Source organism: Saccostrea echinata, unplaced genomic scaffold (assembly GCF_033153115.1).
Source record: "Saccostrea echinata isolate AGI-Se365-2 ecotype Australia unplaced genomic scaffold, CSIRO_AGI_Sech_v1 ptg000003l, whole genome shotgun sequence".
Taxonomy (NCBI): domain Eukaryota; kingdom Metazoa; phylum Mollusca; class Bivalvia; order Ostreida; family Ostreidae; genus Saccostrea; species Saccostrea echinata.
In genome coordinates this window covers 13,371,167-13,395,359 of record NW_026889752.1, presented here as the reverse complement: position 1 = coordinate 13,395,359, position 24,193 = coordinate 13,371,167, and the positions used below count along the sequence as shown (strand labels likewise).

The following is a 24,193-nucleotide window of genomic DNA, read 5'->3' as shown; positions in this document are numbered from 1 at the left end:
ATGACTTGGCATGTCCTTTACATTACATGACAGTTTAAAAATGTATTTTTTTTTTCAATTGTTGCATATTGACAAAAAATCTACATCTATCGAAACAATTAGCGAATGATGCGCCTTTTCCCTACAAATTGAAGTATTTTTGAACATCCGTCATCTCTTGAAAACCAGGCTCCGGCAAGTCATGGAGCAATTTTAGACTTCTGGTTATATCAAAAACTTTTGAGAGGTATATTTTAGATATATACTTATACAGCAAAACTCAAAATTGGGAAGAAATTTGGGGGCAGTGTACCCATTACTGAACAACTGTACAATAAACTTGACCTTTTTGCGCTTGAATTATAACTTTAATATTATCTATTTAACCTCAACTCCGTCATATTTTATCAGATGTAATCATAACAATGAATATAATCTTATTTTATGTAAAAGTTTAAAATACATTATTAAAAATTTTGGAATGTTACACTGTATTAAAAAATTGTTTCTCTTTTATGTTGTTAATAAATGAAATTTTCGATGTTGACTTTAGTCTAGGTCTGGGACTTGAAAAATTAGCTGGGTGTTTGGATGATTATGCTATAGACTCAATTTGCTGTTTTTCAGAATTTACTCGTGCGCTTGAAATTAACTGTAAAATTGTGATATGAAGAAAAAACATTTCGATTCGCGCTTCAGGAACACTAAGCAAAATAATTTTGTTTTAATGTGATTTTTGCCATATATTTTATAAGTAAAACTTCGTTTTTTTGTTTTTTTTTTTTTTTTTTTTGGGGGGGGGGGGGGGATGCTGGCCCCTGATTGTGTTTGACAATTTGTACTAGTTAAATGTATGATTGATTTTTCCTTCAAATATTTCTGTCTAAAACTTTAACACTTATTGTGGCCCCATTCTGGCCTTTGACAGTTTTCTAACAAACATTTTGTAGCCACATAGCTAATTAAGCCTTTAACAGATTTCTATCTAAAATTTTTTCCAAGTCCCCTCCTGTGCCCCATTCCTAGCATGGTTTACTCTATTGAGTGCTTCAGCACGGTTCGACATTTATTGCAGCCTGGTACTCCTACTTTCTTTAATTCTCAGTTGAAACCTTTAGAAAAGCACATTGTCCTTTATTTTGATTATCCCTCATCCATTGATGCTTTATGGCAAGTCTGGCTGAAAACTGACCCAAAGGTTCTCTGAAAAGTTCATGTAACTTACGCAATGAAAATTTGAAAATAAAAAGCAATGAAACCTTTTTGGTTATACACTGTATATGCTTACGAGTATACATAATAACAGCCATACAGTGTTTGTCTCATTTCATTCCTCTTTTGTTGGATTGTACATCTCAAAACATTCGCTCATTCAAATAGAATCTTATTTATCATAAAAGAAAATTAACTGGGGTCCAGTACTCCATCAAGTATCATGTATCCTGGGCACTTCTATACACTGACAAGAAAAAATAAACAACTATGAATTGAAGGTAGGGATTTTAATTATTTATTAATGAAGCAAACATAACAATTCTAGACTACAAAACAAAGTTGCATAACTTAAAACTTGGGAAGCACCTTAAGAGAGTTCGTTTCTACTCAGTAGTTAGTATCACATAATCTACTGTACAACACGAGGGGAGGGGGGCACTGCTTGTCCTGAATTACACAGTTTTAATATCATCTACAGTAAAAACATGATAAATAGGTATTTATTCAATTACTCCTAACGTCAGAGCACACCTGCAAGTGTGTGCATGTTTTTGTTGTTAAGTTGTTGTTAAGAGATTCTGAACACTAAAACTGAACACATTAAACTTTTGATAATCCACTATTTCCAGGTAAAATATACTACTTGTATATGTGTATTGTCCAAAACTTCTGTCACAAAATTGTCATGTATCTTTAGGGTCAAAAAATAAAACAAAATATTACAAAATTGAAAAAAAAAAAAATCACAAATTTCTATAAAAAATGTCATATTTAAGAAACACTGAACTAAAAAAGACATTTCTTCATGGTTTTATCTCTCTTTTAAATTCTCAACAGGTAAATAATATTTTATACCCCAAACTATAATTTCATCCATAAATGTTTAAAATACCAAAAATGTATTTATAGAATCCTTATGAGGTAGGATTGTCACTCTGAATCTAGTATCTAGAGTATGCAGGGATTTTCCCATTGAAGAGATTCAGCTACAGAAATCTTCCAAGTACATGACTTTTCACACATATCAAATAATTAACAAATATTAAACAAAAAATATGTCTTGCAGGAGAATCATACTTTCAAAATAATATTCAATGTTTGCACCAATAGATTCAGTTATTAAATCTGCCTTTTTTACAACCCCTCTGGTTCCTTTACGGTTTTCTTACACAAAAAAATTGTCTTTCAGATAAACATTTTCTCATTTTAAAAAAAAAAAATGTTCTAACCATTTGGTAATAATGTTTACTTGTGGTAATGTACTGATATGAAGATGGAGCACAATGTATACGATTTCCATTTCTTATATATCGTTAATCTTCTATCAAAAAAAAAATAATTCACGTGTTACATATCTTAAAATCACACGTGCTTATGTAAAACATAAACAAATCAAAATTATGACATTTTCAGGTACATGTATATTAATAAGATTTGCTATGTGTACACTACTACAATGTACAATCCATAAAATGACCACTCTCATTATGTACAAGATATGTTGTTTTGTGACTTCAGCATGTAGACATTATAAACATGATGTCAAGGGCCACTTGACCATAATTTGCTGTGCTGGGTTTCTCCAGGCAAAAGTTTGACACAAACATACCAAGAATAAAAGACAGAGAGATTAAGAGAGAAAACGAAACCTGCCACTTCTTTTATAACTTCACTGATTGTTGTACATGTCTATAACATTGTTCTACTGTGTGTCCTTGTCTAAATGATTGTACAAAGCAAGAAATACGAGGTCTCCCAGAGCAGCTTACAGAATGAAGTTCCTATATACGACAAATGGTGCAGATCTTATGCATGGAGTCAGGAGATAAACATTTCAAACCTTAGGAACAATTTTTAACTCATTTTTCTTTAAAAAAGGAACATGAATCAATGAATCATGAAAAACTGTATATTGCACCAACTTTTCACTCTCAAAATACCACATTTCAAATCAAATTCATAAATGCAAACTTTTTCAAAATTGAATCTGTCTTAGCATGCTTAGTTTTGACATCCATCATACACAAAATATTATGAGTATTTGAAATTACAAATAAAGTACCAGTAAGCCTATATTTCAACAGGATTTCAGCGTTTTTTGCTGTTTGTCTGAATGTTTCCTAGGATGTCAAAATACATGTGTAACTTTTAATCTCTTCTTTTGATATGTTTTTCTCATACCTAATATCACAAGGAATTTATATAAGCATGCGCTCATGCACTTTGTAATCAAAAACTCAGAGATGGCACAAATGAATACATGTACCTCTACTTTAGTTTAAAGCATTATACATATCTTTTCCATTTTACAGATTAAAAAAACAACTATCTACTAAAAAAGTTATACACCTACGTTCACAATGAAATTCTGTACTGTTTGTGAATTCAGCCCTTTTTTATTCTGATAAAGAATTATACTCCATTATAAAAACTATCATGTGCTTTAAGCTACTTGTATATCAAATGTATCTACATCACCGTGATAAAAGTATGAGAAAGCCAGAAACTCTCACAAGTAAGAATTAATACATGTAGTTTTGTAGAAAATTTCTGTACAGTAACACAGACACCACCGACTCCTGCCATTATAAAAACGTGCAGAGTATGATTATTCACCAACTTTTAAATCAACAAACTTTTGTGATCTTTTGTGAGATCATTTCTTTACATATTAGAAATTGCAAATCACCTACTCAAACAACTGTGCTTTAATTTTAGGGGGTAAAACTTTGAGAATTTTTTTCAACTATTTAAATTATTGATGCCCATTTACAAAACATATTTAAAAGATACGGTAAAACAAATGTTTTTTTTTTTTTATTTGATATCTTACGAAAAGTTCTTATGTTTTCAAAAAAAAAAAATTCTAAAAACTTTGACCAAGGCCCCAGCTTCATTATGCTAAAACATGAATTACAATGAAAACTTTTCTAAGTTAAAGTCTGACATCACATTAACAGGTTAATGTCCTATGTTACAATAATCATAAAACCTGAGCCTACAGTTGACTAGTTTTGAGTTGAATTTGATGCTTACTAACTAACCGTTGGTTGAAGTTGGTAGCTGATACCTTGATCTTTGAAGAATTGTGCATATTGCGTGGAGACATATGTTCCTCCGTGAACCCATTGGGATGCCCGTTATAATCTGTGTGTACATTCACTTTCGATACATACCTTGTAGGACTGCTGCTAATGTCATTGGCACTTTTTGCTCCCTGTCTGTAGGAGCTGTTCTCCTGCATTTTTATGTCATGGCTTGCATTAGATGAGTTGTGGTTTTCGCCATTTTCCATTCGACTTCTTGACTTAATGTATCCATCTGACTTACTGGATGGTATGTGGATTGAAACTTCATGATGAACAGGTACCTCTGTTATTGTGGTCTCCATGGCATCATGAAAGCTGGCTTTTGAAGAAGCATTGAGACTTGCACTGTTTTCTATGTTATCATAGTCTGAATGAACAGAAGGAGTTTTAAGCTCCTCTGCAATATTCTCAATGGTTGTGTCGCGGGACGGATGCCCATTTTCCATTCCCACTAAATGCTCATCTAAGTCATCCATCATGGGTGTCTGCCGAAATCCCTCCACATCTGAATCATCAGCATAGGATGTCCGGGAACTCTGCATCGAAGTTTTCGAAAATGAAATTCTTGAATTAGCAGCAGTATCATAATAGGTAGAAGTGTCATCCATGGAGTATTCAGATAATCGACTCGAGTCGGTACGACTCCGAGGCATGTCAGGGGTAGCGACAGAGTTCAGTCCCCTTTTCTTTAAGTAACCAGCCTTGCCTTTGTGGGGATTCCTCTTAAAGTGTTCATCGATTGTTTCTGGGTGACGCCCCTTTATAATTTGTTCTATGCTGGGTTCTATCTCCAGTCCAAATGGCAATGTTGGCTCCTCGTTCACCTTGGGACGGGGAGGAAGGTCCATTTTAGCTTTGCGTAGTTCCTCCATACAAATCTGTAACTGATCTATCACAGTGTCATCATCATAGCCAAAGTTTTTCTCCAGTTCTGTCTGAAAGAATTGCAGGATTTCATCTGGACCCATCCTCATCATCTTTCCTACAAATACAGGGTATACCTTATAGAATCACATTTTTCTTGTCATAGTTCTGAATGCCTGTGAGCTCTTAAGCTATCTTTGAGCCTAAGTCATGGCATGTTAAATTCTCTAAAAGATAAACATGAAATAATTTCTTGCCAAGTCTACAAATATAAGTCTTGTCATCAAAGATCTGTAATGGATGTATTACAGGAAATGATAAAAATAAAAGAAAGAAAAAGCTCACATACCCCACGCTCCCTCAAAACACAACAATGCAAAACTTAATGAATGGCACAGTGCATTTTAAATACACAGTATAATTCAAAAAAAGGGGCATTACTTGCAAAAAATCATCACACCAAAACTTCTTGCATATAAGGACATTCAAATCTTTGTATGTTACAAATTTAATTGGGCTGAAGTTTCTAGATAAAAAATGGAATCAAAATTTCTTTACAATATACAAATCTATACATTATGTCTGAAATACCTACAAAGTTTCAGGAAATTCAGTGCAGGAGTTACATGTATGCTGACAAACTGTTATTTAAATTCCTCAGTGATTTTGATTTGTTAATGAGTGTAAGTCCATGTCCAACGTATGACAATTTACACATTTAAATAACTGATGGAAACAAAATTATGATGTAGTCATATGAATTTGTTTACATACTGTACTTATGAAAAATTATTTAAGGCAAAGCACCAATTTGAAGGGGGGGGGGGGGGGGGGGGGGGGGGGTTAGGTTAGAGAACTATCCAAGATTTTGTTTGTGTGTGTGTTAAATCATTAATATTTTGATCTCAAAATCAATAGGGGTCTTTTAAGGTCATAAAATATTTCACATAAAATTTCATTATAAAAGCTGATTCCAGTGGATTTCCTTATTACCTAGCTGGAAAGTTTCTTCAATAATAGGCAAAACTCTTAGGGCAAAAATAATGAATCGGAATTTCCTGGTAATATGCATATCTACACACTGTGTAAAAAATATCTGCAAAGTTTGACGAAATTCTGTGCAGTGGTTTATGAGTAGTTGCACTGACAAACTGTCCATCTCTATATTCAAGATATGGCCAAAAATCTAAGTTGAAAAGTGCCGAAATTCCCAGAAAAAATAAAGGAATCGGAATTTCCTGGTAATATGCACATCTACACATTGTGTTCTAAATATCTGCAAAGTTTGACGAAATTCTGTGCAGCTGTTTATGAGGAGTTGCACTGACAAAAAAAAAGGACTGACGGACTGACTGACAGGTCAAAAACATTATACCCCCCGCAATTTGTTGCATGGGGTATAATAAAGAGTCTGTGTATTCTGTTGGATGTTTCATTAGTATGACAGAATTTAATAGACTTACTCCTGTGTAATTTGATGATGTTGTATGCCATAGCTGAGAGAACCTTCTCCCCCTCCAGTATATAGATATCCCACAGTCTCAGTGTCAGGGTAAATGGGATCTACATTATAAACATTCATACTTACATATATTACACATAACAGAAATTACAATACAGTATATATATGTGCCATGCAAACGACCAAGTCTTATTACCTATATGACTGTACTATACATATGCTTTCTACTTATACTTTTCTGGCAAATAGTAATAAAGAGGAAATTTGAATTAAGGTCTATATAAACACAGTATGTAACAATGATCTAGAAATCAACTCCTTACCCTTCCCAGAAAACACTGCAAAAACCATTTTATGGAATATAATGATGGGTAAATGTCATTTCTTTCCTGTAAACACAAAAAAAAAACCAATCACTGTATATAATAATTAAATTTCTATCAGATTTCTAAGTTCAGCGTTTGAAAAAAATATGATGACTTCTTTTTAATTTGAGCACTTTTCATATATCTGAACCTTTTTTCGGGAAAACTTACAAAATACTTCCTGACTTTAGGTAAGAATTTCTTCAGAATTACATCATGGTGTTCCTGATATCGAAAAAGTTTGGGGAACCCTGGTATAAAAAACCCTGCAATAATAAAAAACGATGTTTCAGAAACTGAGATTCTTAAAAAGAACATAGACATATTTAGTCTACTTGCATTTTTAACAGCTTGAACACCTCTGCAGATTTCGTATTTACTGACTATCAAATGTTTAGTTGACAAATTCTACTAATTGCCACAGCCAGAAAATAAATTGCTTGAAATTACAGTTATTACCAAAATAACTACTCTCTCACAACAGAAAGTTCACACTATAAATATGTTACTACTTGAAACAGCTGTGCATGCAGTATTCCATCACTCCAGAATGGGTAAATTAAACATTAAAAATTATTCTACACTGAAAAACCCATTAAAGTTAAAAGTTTGGCCTAGAAACAGTAATTATATAAAATAATGAACAGTTTTTACAATTTACAAAAACATAATTAAAATACTACATGTAATCTTAATTCATCGATATATAAAATTTAACACATTCTTGCTGTGAAACTTTCAGTTTTAACAACTCTAAATTGTCCATTTTAACCTAATTTGTGTGTGTGCAGTGTAGAAATATCCAGTTGATAAGGGAAAAAAATGAACAAAAAGTGTGACTGAACAAAAACTTTAATGCAAGTGAGTTGAAGGTGAAAACTTTCTGGTTGGAATAATACTGTATATGATTCATTATTAAACAAAGTTAGAACAACATTCCTGATTATGTAATGTTTACATATAACACACATATAAAGAACAAAGTATGGCAAGGCCTCCATATTTCACAGCTTGTATTTCCACTTAATTATGACTGTTGATCATTAGTAATGGCATACAAAGATTACAGGTTTTACATTTAAGTTTTTAGATTTCACAGAATTTACGACTTCACCTGTAACAATAACAATGTAGACTGTTACAGTTTGTTTTAATTTCTATAAAATATATAAACAAAGAGAGATAAATTAAGCCAAATCATTATCTCCCAAAAATAAGATGTCGCAAAAATTTGGTGATCTACAGTAATCTTCATAAATACATGTAATCAATGTTAGTTCTGACAAAATTATCTTGCTGGGTTTACAATCAAAATTCATAACCATTTCATTTCTTAAGTTTCAAAGCTTGTGAAGGACCCACTTTGCCGATTGCATACTTTGTTCTTTGTGTTACATACATGATGAATTAATACTCATAAAAATAACTACATGTTATGAGTACAGATATAGAAAAGTTTAATAAGAAATTTATATATATAACACTGTTCACCACATTCTGTACAGCCTTTTTTTTATGAAATCCAAATTTGTAAGGATTCAGTTATTTACAACTTTGAAGATTTCTGTGTCTGAATAAATCAAGCCTAACGAGTTAAAGCAAACAAATCTTTGTAGCTGATCTAGACATGTAATATTCTCACCAATGTAGTGCAATAAGGAAGGAAATAATTACATTAACAGCTAGTGATCCTCAACTTTACTTCACTTTTACAAACAGCTCAAGTCAACTTTTCAATCTATATTATCTTATCAATTTACTATCTTTTTTTTTTTTTTTAAATTTCCTTAAGTTTATAATTTTGGAACACAATACCATTCAACAAAAATCTTGGTTTCCTATCTTTTTTTCTTTAAATTCCAAATATTTCTTTTAAATTAAATTCATAAAATGTACTTAAAAATGCAAATAAAAGAGAAAGGAAAGTAAGTAGAGAGGGTTAGCCCCAGGCCTTACCATGCATCAGACGGCTGGGATTCTTACCATGCATGCCGTGTTGTTTACTACAGAACAGCTGTGAAAGGCCCCAGAAGGCATCCTAAAATATTCACCATAAATAGCATTGTTTGCTTATCAACTCAAATATCTTATTTCACATTATCTATTCAAAACCTCAGTTTTAAATACTTTTAATATTAAATTGTTCTCTATGGGTGGTCCTGTTCAATGATATCTAGTCAATGAACTGAAATTAATTTAACAAAAGTAAAAACTATTAAATCCTTAAAGTATGATTGCATTAAAAAAATGTTTATTTTACACACGTGCTATAATCACAATTCACAATGATTTACAAAAAAGCAGAAAGTGGATTAATGACAAAACATATGCTCCATTAAGAAGTTGTTGATACACACAGCTGCTGAGTGAATACTGACCTCTTCATTGAGGTACATCAATAAAAGAGCGGCTATCTCACTCATTCCCTGACAGTAGCCCACCTCTGTATTGTAGGTAGAGTAGGCAGCCAGGACGTGGAATAAGGCCTGTTGTCTGGAAAAAAATAAAGGCATTATAATTATCTCCCTTTAACATTACAAAAACATGGTCCTTGTTTAAAAAAGTCTCATTACATTTTTTTACTGTGATAAGTAAAAAATTGTTCTCCCTTTTATTTTACTACATGTAATGCAAGCCATTAAGATTTTACGTGACATGCAGGAATATTTCCCATATCACTGTCTTGTTTCACTCTGTACTCACTTGACACCGTATCTTTCCCTGAACATGATGTGATTTCTGTATGTTCTGTTGACATCAATGTCAATTTGTCGTATGTGGGGGGACTTTTTCCTAGCTCGGTCTCTCATTGCCTGAATAAAATAAACATTGCTTTTTTTTTTAATATCTCATCATTTTCTTCATAATTTCTTATTCAACATATCTTATGAATTCTTGAAAATTCTTGAAATTCTTGAAAAACTTCATATTTTTTATGCAAATTTGAAAACTGAATTTCAGTCCAGGAAAAATCAAAATTTAGTAACATTGAGGTATATTTGGCTAATTGTGACAACTCAAAAGTTGTCTTGCAATTCTACTGTGCCAATTTTGGCAATCACTGCTGAATTACAACTGCAAGTAACAGGTTACATGTAGTGATTAAGTCAATTTAAAGACACGGCTAATTTTTACCTTGTAGACTCCATTCTGTTCCTCTCTGGTTTTATTGATATTGAGAATGCGAGCCCACACAAGACCTCTCAATCCTGCTGGAATTCCCTTGTAAATTCTTCTAACAATCTGTAAACAAAGTTTTTTAAGAGCAGATAAAATTATCTATTAATTTCTGTAATCAAAAGGATAATATCTTTAAAGAACTTTACAAATATACAATTTACCATTTTCTTTTTTTCATATTTTATTATATACAATCAAGCGAGATTGTATGGCAATTACTATTTATTAACGTATGATTGGTTGTGTTTACATTGTTTTATACTGAGTTTCGGTACCCATTACCCTGCCTACCGTAGTCCCCGCTTGTCCCCTCTTACCTTCTCCCCGGGGTAGTACTGCTCCCACTTGTTGATCATTTTCAGCCATTTCTTTGATCGTTCTCTTTCTATCTCTATAGCCTGATTAAATAAAATTTTGTGTTATATAAGACTTCTTTGTATAAGCTATCTTTCTTGTACACAAAGTATTTATCTTGTTTACTACTGTATACAGGCTTTCTTTCGCCCCCGTGTTATTTTCGCCTTTTACACTTTCAAACATCTTTGTGTTTAAAAGAGAGTGCTGTCTTAATTCTTTTAATTCAACCCATTTTAAATTAATCCATCTACAATGTGGGCAAAATTTTCCCTGTATACAACAGATATTTATCTTGTCTACTGTGTATTTATCTTGTGTACAAAATATTTATGTTGTATACAAATTTTAATATTTATCTTGTACACAAAGTATTTATCTTTTAAACAAGGTATTTATCTTGTACTGTACAAAGTATTTATCTTGCTCACAGTTTTTATTTTGTCCAATAAAACAAATGCTGTGTACCATTTTGATTCACAGCAGTCAATATTCGAGGGTAACCAAAATTCTACCGATTCTTGGGGACATAATTCTGATTGTAACTTGTATGTAGAGAAGACTTAATAAGCAAATGTCTTTACAAAGGTATTGTTCATGGGTATGTACATATAAATTTGTGGGTCCACAGGGGGGTCCAAAAAATCCAGGAACATTGGTCCCCCATAAACAATGATGAATAATTCATCAATAATCATGATTCCACTGTAATTAATCTTTCTGCTTTATCAGTAATTAATATCATTGAGATTAGCAGGGGCTGACAAATCCCATTGCCCGACGTCCCGGGGCTAGTGAATTTTAGGAGAGGGCAAGTGAAATTTTATCAACCACTTGCCCATGGGCAAGTGACTTTTAAAAAATAGAATATTTAAGTCATAGATTTAATTTTGGGCACAGAGGACTGCATGTTCTACTCAGTATTTTTCTTGCTATTTTTTGAAATATACATAAATACAGTATATTAGTTTATGACTGGGCAAGCAAAAATTCAGGTAGGGCAAGTGAATTTTCACCATACACTTGCCCTTGGACAAGTGCCTAAAAAATCTATTTGTCAGCCCCTGATTAGCTGTTAATCCCTGTTGTAAGGGGCTTCTGATTACCTTGCTTTCTGCTGCATCCCTTCCCTCAGGAAGACGGTGGTCACTGAAAAATACACAATAAAATTATTGTACTAACTACAATAAGATTGTTTGTTTTATGTTTATGGGACTGTTCAATGTAAACAGAAAATTAATCCACAGATCATTTCAGAGATTTATTTCAAGATCTACAAACATTACAACATTATCTAATTAAATGAAACTGCTGGTGTGTGTGAGTGTATTTATAATCTTTATTACAAGTTTACAACCTTGATTACGGTGATTGCTCTCTTTTATTCCTTTATACGGATTGTTCAGTTTCCAGTCTTTATCATTAATAACAGTGTTTCGTATGTCAAATAACTTTATAAAAAGACCTGACAGTAGTGATGGGAATCAGAAAGAATTTTTTAATCGATGATTGGGTTACTGTAACTAACTTATTATCGATTATAATCAGACATTTACGAAGTCTATCAATTTTGTTAATTAAATGGTAAGAATGAGTAAATGACTACTTTCTGTAGATGTATTTGTTGTTTATTTTGCTGAAAAAGAATAAATGGATATCATCTGAGTGTTTTATTGAGTGTGAATCTGTTTTTTTTTTTCTTCATACACTGTACAGATATAAAACTTATGTCCATACCCAGGAACGTGCTTTGTTACCCAGTAATGGATACAATATTGTCTGTTTGTCTGTGCCATTATGATACACAAAAAGTTTATAGATAAGTTGCGTCTGGAATATTTGGCTTAAAAACTATAATGCTTGTAAAAAAATAAAAATAAACCGATTAATCAGAATAAAAATTTTGCAATCGAGCGCTTGGATTATGCCAGTAATAGACTAATTTTCGATTATAATCGATGATTGGAACACCACTACCTGACAGTTATTCAGACCATATGTATTACTAACACTGTAATAAATGTATATACATACAGGATTCAGTGATATCTGTGCTTCTTTATTTGAACGTGTTAGATTCACTGAACATGTCCAATAGTTCTGTTTCTTCTTACATTAAATAACGTATCCCCTCCCCCTTCTTAGGACCTGTACTTACTGGATAAAGCCCCATCGGTCAAGAACATGGTACACCTCAAATGCTGGATCCTCCCAGGGGTCAATCTGGGCCCCCTCCTCTCGTCCCTATATAAGTAATCAACAAAATAATTACATTCATTAGAAAATCACATAATGAGAGATGATCATTGTAGATAAAATTTGTTTCTTTTAAATTAAAATCACAAAATCAACTTTGGAGAGCAACATTTCATATCGGTCATTAAATTACCCTCTACTGTAGAACTAATTGTAGTGATCAGATTATATATAAGCCACCTGCAAGTTCTTTAAAAATTCAGTAAGATGATGTAAATATTCTAGCTGTTAACAATGAACAGTCAAGATTTGGATGTGCTAGTGTATGTGCACAATATGGCTTACTAAAAAACATGATAAATGAGTCGAAACAAGTGTGGTGTTCCTTCAACACTTGATTTCATTCAAATACAATCATTTTTCATCTTTGGTATCAAAGACTAGAACCAAAGCTAAAAATATCTTTTTTAGCGCATGTATATACAAACACATTATAGAAACACAACATATTGTTATTCTTCCAGAATGCACTCTCTCAGTGAGTATCAATAAACAAAGCATTAAGTGTAAGAGAAAAATCTATAATTAAGCTCTGAAAAAGAAGAATTTTGGAGCTGACTTCATTCCCTAGGGGATTCAGTGTAACATGACATGAATTGATCCATTTCTTCCTATTCAGTCTGAGCCAGTCCCTGACATGTAACTACATATGACACAAGCTTGCTGTGAAGCTGCAATATACTTCTCAAAAGCTAAACACTCAACTTTTTCTTCTCAAAAAATTGTCTTAAAGTAGGCAACAACTACTTGAAATGTCTTTACTGTTCTTTATTGAGTCATAATAATACAGGGGAATGGGTGGGGACCATGTTTTCATGCAAACTGCAAACCTAAGACACAGATAAAATAATTCTTTTAACTTTAATTAATATGCAGTGTACCTCTGTGGTGTATCACCAAGTCACAAATAATCAAATGATTCATTATTTGTAAACATTTATCTACTCCAAACCTTGTTATGTACACCCCCCTCATTGGTGTTGTCTCTCATCTTCTTTTGCCCCCCCCCCCCTTCCCCATTACCTCTCCCACCATCATTGGTGTCTTCTCTCTCATTAAAGACTTTTTAAGAGTAAGATATTTCACCTCCACCACTGGTGAATTCTCTTACTTTGTAGTCTATACCAACCCACATATCACTGCTGTCTTCCTAACCATGCTATGTATAAACTGCCCTGTCTGAGTTCCAAACATCCACCACTGATGTCTGCTTTCATGTAACACCACCCCTCCCCCTACCACACATCTTTCAACTTGTTGTGAGTAGGGCTGGGATGATATATCGATAATAATGATTCTGTGTGAGGATGATACGCATATCGATACGTATGTAGAAATATTGAAATATCGCCTTTTTTTTCTTTATTTAACATTCTGGGTTAAATATATGAGACAAATATGCTAAATATAAATATGAAATACATAATAATTAACCCCACTTGTGTGAAATAATTTTTTTTTACAACCGATATACAGTTTCTATGAATAAATTATTCTTATTTGTGAAGAAATGTTTTGTTTAATACAAATAGAAGATTTTATACCAATTCAAAATATATATTGTCATACATATCGTATCATGGTTCAGATATCATGAAATGTATCGATATAAAAAAAAATTGTATCGTCCCAGCCCTAGTTGAGTGCAACCCCACTCCCAATCAACCACTCCAACAAACCAAGCCCACCCCTACCTAACCCAGACTTAACCATGCCTACACACACACACTACTGATATCTTCTCTCACCTTGTCATACTTGGCGACTATATCTCTCCTCTCCTCTGCGGCTCTCAGAACCTCATCATACTCGTCTATGGTTGGTGAGGCTGAAATAAGGACAATCATCAATTATTCATTCAAGCTATACTTAATTGTTTTAGGAGTACATGTAGTTGTCCATTATCAAAATCAAACTCACTCCCAAAGCTTCATATTATGGTCATACTTTTGACTTTCTGCATACATAACTGTACGACAGATCATAACTAGTGCTAATTGTAACTGGAACCGTTACAGATGTTCCCCAAACGGCTCCCCAATCCCTTATGATGCCCCATTCCCTACAAGCTTCAATAAATTAGACAATACTTTTGTTATATAGATGGACACTTTATTTTTAAGGGTATTTCATTGGAAAACTACTCCGATATAGCCAAATGAAATCAAATTTCAGCGCATGTGCTTGCACATGTTTTCTACATTTTTCACAATAATTTTCTTATAGTGTGTCATAATACATACATTTGTGTTAAATATTAAAGAATTTCGTTGAAAAATAAGAGAGATGTAACCCTTTAAGTATTAGCCAATCAGAATTCAGCATACGCGCATGCATGGCCTTGCATTCAATTTTGATAGTATCATAATGTAGGAGCTCTATGTGCCTATCCATGTCGTAAATTTCATCCTGTTTTGTTGAAAACCAAGGGAGTTATGGACATTCAAAGTTTCAACCAATCAGATTGCAGCACACAAGCATGCGCGTGTTTTCAAGAAATTTCCTATATACATGTTGTAGAACCTTAAAATATATACTTATATTCTAAATTTCAAAGTATTTTGTCAAAAAAGAAGGAAATTATTGAGATTTTTGTTTCAGCCAATCAGAGAAGAGCGCACGTGCATGCGCGTGAGTTCACGCTAATTTGACCGTGTTATCTTGTCTAGACTACTAATATATCTTTATATTTTGAGTTTCAAAGCAATTCATCAAGAAATATAAAAGTTACGGCTTCATCAAGTATATCAGTCATTTCACTCATTGCACGCGCGCGCACGTGCATGCATGTGCGCGCAAAATGACCTTCGTTCCGAACACCTATACAACATGCCTATTAACCCTAAAAAGGTTTCATGTCAATCGGATGAGTGGTTCTATGAGAACACTCCCGGACAAAAAAGTACCGGAGAAGAAAGTAGAAAAAAAGAATAATAATAATAATAATAATAATAAGAAACAGAGTAAAAACAATATGTTCCCAAACTTCGTTTGGGGAACATAATAATTCAGATCACATACATGTATGTACAAAAGTTAGCTTTTCAAGAATATCTAGTGAAGTTGACTCCTACATGTATAATAACTTTACTGATCTGGAAATACCAAGCATACATGCCATAATGTCAGTAGTATTTTAATCCTCTCTTTTACTCTCTGAAGATAAAATATAGAAAAAAAAATTACAGCATAGTTCTAAGAATTTGATTTTACTGGCTTAACTGCAAGAACATCGTATTACAAATGAACACTGATTTAAACATAAAAATTATTTTCAATGACAGAAGGTTATTCATAACTTCAAAATCATGACTCAATGCTATAAATATTTCTTTGTAAACTTATTGCTGCAGCTCAGTAGCACACACTTCCTTTTTCTTAACCACTCTGCATCAATTATGATCTACTTCAAAATTCAAAAGTATAAAGAGAAGAACAGTGAGTAAATTCTACTCAACTCCTTCCTGTACTTAAAAACAATTAAAGCCCCCCCTCCCTTAATTAGGTCAAGGTATCACAACATGCCAACTGATCAGTTAAGTTACAAAGATGTTAAATTAAAGTACAAATGATGTTAAATTTAACATGGTATCCACCAAGAACATACTAAATATATACAGTTGTGATAACTCAGTTTAGTATCTTGTATCTCAAACACACATTAAAACAGGATCTTTACCATGTTTACTGGGTCATAATCTAACGGTGAGATGTTGTGACTAATGTCTTGTGAGGTTTCGTACTGAACACATGTAAAGTTATCACTCTGTCTTAGTTTAAATATGTATTAAGTGTTGGGTGAATACCATAACAAATTTGACATCTCAACACATAGCTCACATAGTTCTGACATAACCCATAATATACATGAATTGATATAGGAAATGCAAGTTATTTTTAGAACGATTAGATGAACTCAGAATTACTTCCTTAATAATAATGTGTTCACCAATGTTCACTAATTATGGAAAAATCTCACACACTCTAATTCTGACTTAGAGAAACTTTAACAGTTTCCTTTTTCATCATTTTTGAGTTCCATTGGAGCAGGCTAATATACCTGGAATACTGTTTTCTTCTTGAAATACAAAGTTGCCTTATGCATAAGGCATGTCAGCCAAAAATTAATACATTGTATATAGGAACAACTGTTTGAATGATATTTGATAGCAATTTTTAAATCTAAATACTGTAGTACTAAATACTTTTTCTGCTTTTGATTAATTAATGCTATGTAAATGGTCACAAATTTTCCTTCGAAAATCCTTTCACATGTTTAAAGAAGTTCATTGTTGTGTTCCAATGGAATAATGACCCATTGGAAAAAGCATGTTAATTGTTTACAGTATTTCAATTTAAAACCATAAAGGTTTTATCTGTAAACTAAAAGATTTACTTTATTTGACTGTAAATTTTCTTCAATCTGTGTCTCTGACAAAAAAAGAACACTTTGTGAAATACAGATTTTCTATGCATGCAAATATATTTGGGAATGAATGTTTGAAGTAGCAATTCAAGTCAAAAATGTTCTAAATTTTCTTCAGAGCCATAACATAAGAACCATTTAAAATTTCTCCCAAACTTCCCTGGAATAACCAAATTTATAACAAATTACCTTTTGACAATCTACACATGGTCCTTTTTACCCATTTATTCATCTTTTGACAAAATTCAGCATCTTAAATCCAAACAGACTAGTAGCTATTACTGTATCACATAACTTGTCCAGCATAAAAACTTCCAGGGAAAATACCAGAAATCAGAAATTCTTCTTTGGCAGCCTTATTGAGAATTTTACATCTGATATGATGCTTGAACGGAAAAAGGAAATTCTCGCAACTCATTCACATGGCGTCGAGGAAGAAATCCTAGAGTACAATTCAATGTACTAAATATACACATTTCTGTCACACACTAGCATACTTAATTCTGAGAACTGTAAACATAATCAGCTGATTAGAAAATTCACCCCTTCCATGATGAAATATCAGTTTACCGTCTCCTTGACATTCTGTCATCAAATAGTACATACTCACTTCCTCTGACTAGTATAGAGAATACTGTATACAATGTTTACAGTTACGTATACCTATATGTATCTATATGGTGTTGTCACTTTGTTTCTTGACCTCCACGATATGCTGTACTGATCAGGAAGTCATATCAACTGACCACTCAATATAATATTATGTATCCACTGTATAGGAATACACATGTAACAAGATTGAATTGTGTGTGAATTGACTTATCTTAAGATCACCATCTCTCTTAACACTAATAAACTTACCCTCCTTAAACTCCAACCTGTCTATAAAATCTAAAAATGTATGGTAGAATTTCAATCATAAAGGTCTCCAGTACATGGTTTTGTGTTCTAAACAAAGGCCTTCACCATGTTCACCACATGCACATGCAAAAAACAAGGCTTAAGTTTATAAACTTTTACTGAATGAGTATGTTAAGTGTTTGTTACTTTGAATAATCTTCCCTGTTTTACAAAACCATATTTAGCATATAACACTAATTATAATTAGCAGAAGCTCTATTTATCACTGGATGACTATGTTTTTATTTTGAAAGTTGAATCTGAAGGAAACATAGCTTTTCCTATTTTAAACAATATCTTTACTAGTTTTTAGATCAATAAAACGTCATAGGAAACAAAAGACCAACAAAGTGAAGAAAAACTCCTGAGATCTAAGAATAGAATAAACAATCATATTATTACTAAAAATAGCATAAAAGTTCATTATATAATAACTGAACTAATTTAGCACCACCTTCATCTAGACATGTATACCAGTTTAAATTTAGCAATTCGGATATCTGATCAACAGATTTATCTGCAAAATGCATTCTTACCGATGTATAAAAGAATTTATTTACAGAAAAGATGTGTATATATATATATTAAGATGGTACAAATGAAATGCAGAAAAGCATAAAATCATCTACATCCTACATTTTTATTTCGTTTTTAAAGTGCTTATAAAAGTCAATAAAAATAGTGCAGGCACAAACTTAAAGGACTTATCGCATGTTTCTAAATTATTTGAAATTAAAAGCGTAAAGCTTTCCTTATGACCACATTTCATAAATTTTGTGTTTTTACTGCGGATAAACCGCGGTAATTAACCAATTATTGACTCAAATGAAAACCTCTGAATTAAAAATCTAAGTTAATTAGATAGCGATCACGTGACCCTGTGACGTCAAAGGCGACAATGGCTGATCAGCTCTTCACGTAAATCTTACTAAAATATACGCGATACAACCTGAAATTTCTGCGTAATGGACGACCAAATCACTGATTTTATCGATATGAAATTTAATATCCAACCTTATATTTTAGAATTGTCAGCAAGAAATAATCTGAAAAATCCGTTAACATTGTAAAAATAGCAGCGGCGATAGCGAGGGAGACGCGGCGAAGACGAAGAAACTCGCCATCACAATACAATTTGATTTGTCATTCTATCACATGTATTAACTTATTTGATTCACAAATTTAATATTACATAGCTTTGTTATTCTTCGTTTTTACATAATATTAATTTATGCAAGTATGCTTTCATATGTTTAGTAAAGGATGGCGGTCTTGAAAAATAATTTTCCGATCATGAAACATTGCCGTAATCAGACCTACAGATTCTAAATGTTTGGAATAAAAAACGAAAATATCTCAAAATTCCTATACCTTAGAACTAGTTAATGTTTCTATAGTAATTGAAAATCACGTTAGGAATTAATTTTTTCAGCATTTTTCATAATTAAGCTGCATTTGTCGTTGATAACTTCGTAAATAGTGTGCAACTCCTCATCTCTCTATCACTGAATTGTCGCCTATGACGTCAGAGCAGTATTTCGCCGAAATCCGACTGAAATATGCATATTGCCGTATTTGATTTTCAGCTCTCAATATTTCTTAAAATATGCTTTCAACAACGTTTATTGTATTCAGAATTTTAATAAACAAGGTTGTAGATAATATTTTTCATAAAATTAAGATTTTTGAAAAATCATGCGATAAGTCCTTTAAGTGTTAGAAATAATGCTTTTATAGAAAGAATTATGTAAAATTCAGCATGATAGTGATTTAACAGGATATTAACATAAAGACCTAACAAAACAGGAATACACCTGTGTTTATTTCATGTGCTCTATAAGGACCATTTACTTTTACTCATCAAACAGGTTTGATGACTCCTTAATCAGTCTAGTAGGTGTATGACTTTATGTCAACACCCATAACAAGGTCCAATAAAATTCACTTATCTCTGACCAACATGGATTTCCTTGCTACCTAGAATACACCCAAGATAAAATAGTGTGACATAAAAATTCCACTGTTCTTTCAGAATTGAAAAAATTCCACTGTTCTTTCAGAATTGAAAACAAATTATGGTATTATCATCATCATTATTTCAAACAAGAAGCCCATGGGCCACAACGCTCACCTGAGTAACTTTGGTCCTGCTGTTCTTCACCAGACTTTCCCCCATGTAATACTTATTGTGGCCCCGCCCTATTCCCAGGGGTCATGACTTTAACAATTTAGAATCTACACTACCCCAGGATGATTCCACATAAGTTTCAGTTTTCCTGGCCCAGTGGTTCTTGAGAAGAAAATTTTTAAAGATTTTTTCTATATATTTCAATGAAAAACTTGGATTCCTTATTGTGGCCCCACCTTACCCCCAGAGGTCATGATTTTAACAATTTAGAATCTACACTACCCCAGGATGATTCCACATAAGTTTCAGCTTTTCTGGCCCAGTGGTTCTTGAGAAGATTTTAAAAGATTTTTACTATATATTTCAATGTAAAACATGGATTCTCCATTGTGGCCCCGTCCTACCCCCCGGGGGTCATGATTTTAACAATTTAAAATCTACACTACCCCAGGATGATTCCACATAAGTTTCAGCTTTTCTGGCCCAGTGGTTCTTGAGAAGATTTTTTAATGACCCCACCCTATTTTTGCCTTTTCTTGATTATCTCCCCTTGTAAGGGGGCTTGGCTCTTCATTTTAACAATTTAATTTCCCCTTCACCCAAGGATGATTTGTACCAACTTTGGTTAAAATTGGCCCAGTGCTTCTTGAGAAGAAGTTGAAAATGTGAAACGTTTACTGATGGACGGACAGCTAGACGGACGGCGGAAAATGGGTGATCAGTAAAGCTCACTTGCGCTTTCAGCTCAGGTGAGCTAAAAAGTTACCAAAAGGTAGTTTTAGAACAATACACACTCACAATACTAATGAACATTTTATTAGAATCATTCCAGTAACAGGGAAATGTTTTAAACGTAAATTCAACAAAAACATGGAGTAATTATTTTCATATTTATCACTTTCAGCTCCCATGCACAGTTCATGTTCTACCATTCATTTTTGTTTAAATTGTACACATATATACTGGGCCCACACTGTAATACATGCAAAGTCAGAAAAGGTATCTGGTGGGGGTCATGGGTCATTTCATGCATTTCTTTTTTTTCGGGGGGGGGGGGGGGGGCTTTTTGTGCTCTTTTTACTTTTTTAAAATGAAATAATTGTGCCTCAATGAGAGTAGCTGCTCAGAGCTTGAAAATATAGGTGACCCAATGTATGTGCCCTCCTGTGCAATGAGTTCTTTTCTTCTTTTGCTAAAAAACTGTCTCTAAACAGAAAGTATTCAACATGATGTGTTGGTGATCTTGTTTACTTTTTAGTTTAAAACTTTAGATTCAGAACATACCTACTATCACATGGTACTAGTATCCATTCCTAACACTCTATCATAGTACTGACTTTTAGTTTTTACTTCAATAGTTAAGAAAGACAAAGTACAGGATAATGAGACATCATCTTCCTACCATTTGAAGGTTATCTTGCTACAGGATATAATCTCAAGGATCGAAATTAAAAGGAAATACTCACTGAAACCAAGTAAAAAATCAAAACTGCAAGGAGAGCTGATTTGTCACAAAATTTAGCAAGTAAAACAACGATCTTTTTCAAAATTTGCCGCATTTTTTTTTTTGGTTTTGGTTTTAAATTTTACATAAACTCTGTCTTGTGCACTTAAATGCTTTACATAATGACCTAAATACATCTGTTTAGTTGACTCTGAATAAATACAAGGTGAGAACCATGTGGCTTGTATGTGAGGTACATGCCACTTTTAATAAAAGATTTAATGCTTATAATTTTCATGGGTCAGGTTGTGATAATAAACAGTGAAAATAAACACAGTAAATAAAGCCACATCTCATATTTTTCTGGCTTTAGCATACTGTGTAAAGTGTTGCCTATCTTTAAAAAGTGATTAGAATATGAGAACATTAAAACTTAATTTTTTCTATCAAAATGTGGCAAATTTAAAACAAAGTTAACCGACTGTCCATAACAAATGGCTTTATATAATATAAAAATAGATTTGATTATTTTTTTCTTGCACATGTATACGTTATGTTCATTCCAAAAGTTTTGTTATAATCAGATAGATGATATTTATACTGTTCTTTATTTATATATGGAAAGTCTTAGAGACAGAAAAAGACTGAATTAGTCTGTAATTTCTCTAATCACAGAAGTGATCAAGTAGCACAGAAAAATGCTAGTAAAACTTTAAGTTTGCTACCAGAAATTTTTTCCATTAGCTAAAATTGGCCAGTAGTCAAAAAAGTTTATTTGATCCCTGAATCTTGCATTTGGTCAGTTATTGCACTCCAGTAGGACAAGCTTAACAGATCGAAATATAAGTTTGGGTCAGACTCCTTCAAAACTAGGGGTGAAACGATACACCTCCTTCACGGTTCGATACGTATTGTATAATTTTGTCTCGGTTCGGTTATTTTCGATACGATACATTTTGATAGAAGGAAACAAATTCAACGTTGTTTTATGCTTTCTTTTTCTAAATCTAGTAACATATTTTACGAGTTTTATTTGCAAATTGACTAGAAGAAATTGATAAAAATTATTTGACAGTCAAAAATTATTTTACAAGCTATCAGTCAAAAAAATTTACGTTTTCTATACTTATTTTACTGAGTAATGTGTTTTACCTTATGCCAAACCCGACTGAATAACGATCCCGACCGAAAAATGAACCGAACCGAAAATTAGAGATTTTGCACCGTGTATCAAACCGAGAAAAAATACCGCGGTGAATTGATACCGCGGTGAACCGTTTCACTCCTATTCAAAACCAATTAAAAATGGTCATATTGGCCACTGAGGTCTAGAAGTTGGGTTGATGGGGCTTTCTGATCTTGTTTGTAAATTTCTAGCCATTACATTTACTGTTCATGAACATGACATGCATACTTACTCATCTTGTAAATACAATGATGAACTTGATCAAAATATCCATTAGCTGTTTCTTCTACACCATGTCTTAAGTTTGGTCAATGTCCATCCTGCAAAACATGAGTATAATTATTACTGTCATGTCACATTTCTATTTTACAGTTAAACTTTTAATCTTGACAAGAATGTTGATCCTATAATCCCCTTCTATTACATGTATACCCATTGGTATATCATCATGCATATACTATAAAGTGATGGCAGACTTGTCGAAATTTTGAAATCACTGTCAGACATTTAGTCTGACAAAGTCCTATGTTCTGTCGGACTGGAAGAAATTTTGTCAGACCAGATATATGTACACCTTATATTTGGGCTTTCCCATAGGAAAACAGGGACTTTGCCATTATCATGAATGGGAGGGGGGCGTATCATTTTGTGAGCTCAGTGCTCACAGTCATATCTCTAGTTTATATTGTTAAAATCTGTAGTATTATTATAGTACCTACTCCATACAAATAGGTGTGCTAAAGAATACATGTAATATCAAAATAATATTTATAAATGGCTAAATTCTGATGCATACATGTAGTACAGTAGTAGTTAACCTCAAATCACAGACTGCAGTACACTCATCATAAAAGATGAAGTTCCTGCAATCTATTTATTAAATCTTACAAGTATTCATGTGACTGATTTATGGAAGATAACTACTATTCTAACAGACCTGCAGCATGTGCATAACGAATAAAGTAGCAGCAGAGACTTAAATCATGCTTACCACTCATATTAAAGTCATTCTTTTCCACATTGTATTTACTTTCATACATCATGTATAACATGTTTATTATTTGTTCTATATTGTCATTATAAGTGTCTAATTCAGCAGTAGTTCTGTTCAATCAAATAAACAAGTAGCAAATAAAACTGAATAAAATTACCCGTACCTCGAAAACAGGAAACTCCTTTCACGATGATCACGTGACCTAGATCAAAGTTTTTGTTTTTAAAAGCGTAGTTTCGCATTGCCTTCAAAATTTTCTAACTTTATTTCACTGGTTGAAAAAAAAATCACAAACATATCAGTGAGTAAGAATTGTGTAAATAGAAAATAAATGCAGGCGAGTGAATCTAT

At 32.7% G+C, this 24,193-nt stretch overlaps 1 protein-coding gene across 3 annotated transcripts; it reads right to left on the bottom strand.

Annotated features, from left to right (window-relative positions):
• Positions 1 to 1,466: 1,466 nt before the first annotated feature.
• Positions 1,467 to 23,176, bottom strand: LOC133178598 (USP6 N-terminal-like protein). Of its 3 annotated transcripts, none has more exons than XM_061313327.1 (13): positions 23,081 to 23,176; positions 14,513 to 14,592; positions 12,667 to 12,752; positions 11,615 to 11,657; positions 10,472 to 10,552; positions 10,110 to 10,217; positions 9,678 to 9,787; positions 9,353 to 9,467; positions 8,931 to 9,012; positions 7,146 to 7,240; positions 6,933 to 6,998; positions 6,611 to 6,710; positions 1,467 to 5,265 (listed from the first exon to the last, which is right to left on the bottom strand). In XM_061313327.1, the coding sequence occupies exons 1-13, from the start codon at positions 23,082 to 23,084 to the stop codon at positions 4,193 to 4,195; spliced, it is 2,043 nt and encodes a 680-aa protein (XP_061169311.1). In that variant the 5' UTR covers positions 23,085 to 23,176; the 3' UTR covers positions 1,467 to 4,192. The 3 variants fall into 3 exon arrangements, with proteins under 3 accessions (XP_061169311.1, XP_061169309.1, XP_061169310.1); XM_061313325.1 differs by lacking the exon at positions 23,081 to 23,176 and adding an exon at positions 17,380 to 17,638; XM_061313326.1 differs by lacking the exon at positions 23,081 to 23,176 and adding an exon at positions 17,380 to 17,638 and having other exon boundaries at positions 8,958 to 9,012.
• Positions 23,177 to 24,193: the final 1,017 nt, after the last annotated feature.

Excerpts from the sequence above, each read along its gene's own strand:
- LOC133178598 (XM_061313325.1), bottom strand. The coding sequence starts at position 17,422 with ATGAATAAATGGGTAAAAAGGACCATGTGTAGATTGTCAAAAG. Across the intron at positions 6,711-6,932 it reads TGCAGTGTTTTCTGGGAAGG|ATCCCATTTACCCTGACACT; the intron begins GTAAGGAGTTGA and ends TTTATAATGTAG. Across the intron at positions 5,266-6,610 it reads CATCATCAAATTACACAGGA|GAAAGATGATGAGGATGGGT; the intron begins GTAAGTCTATTA and ends CTGTATTTGTAG.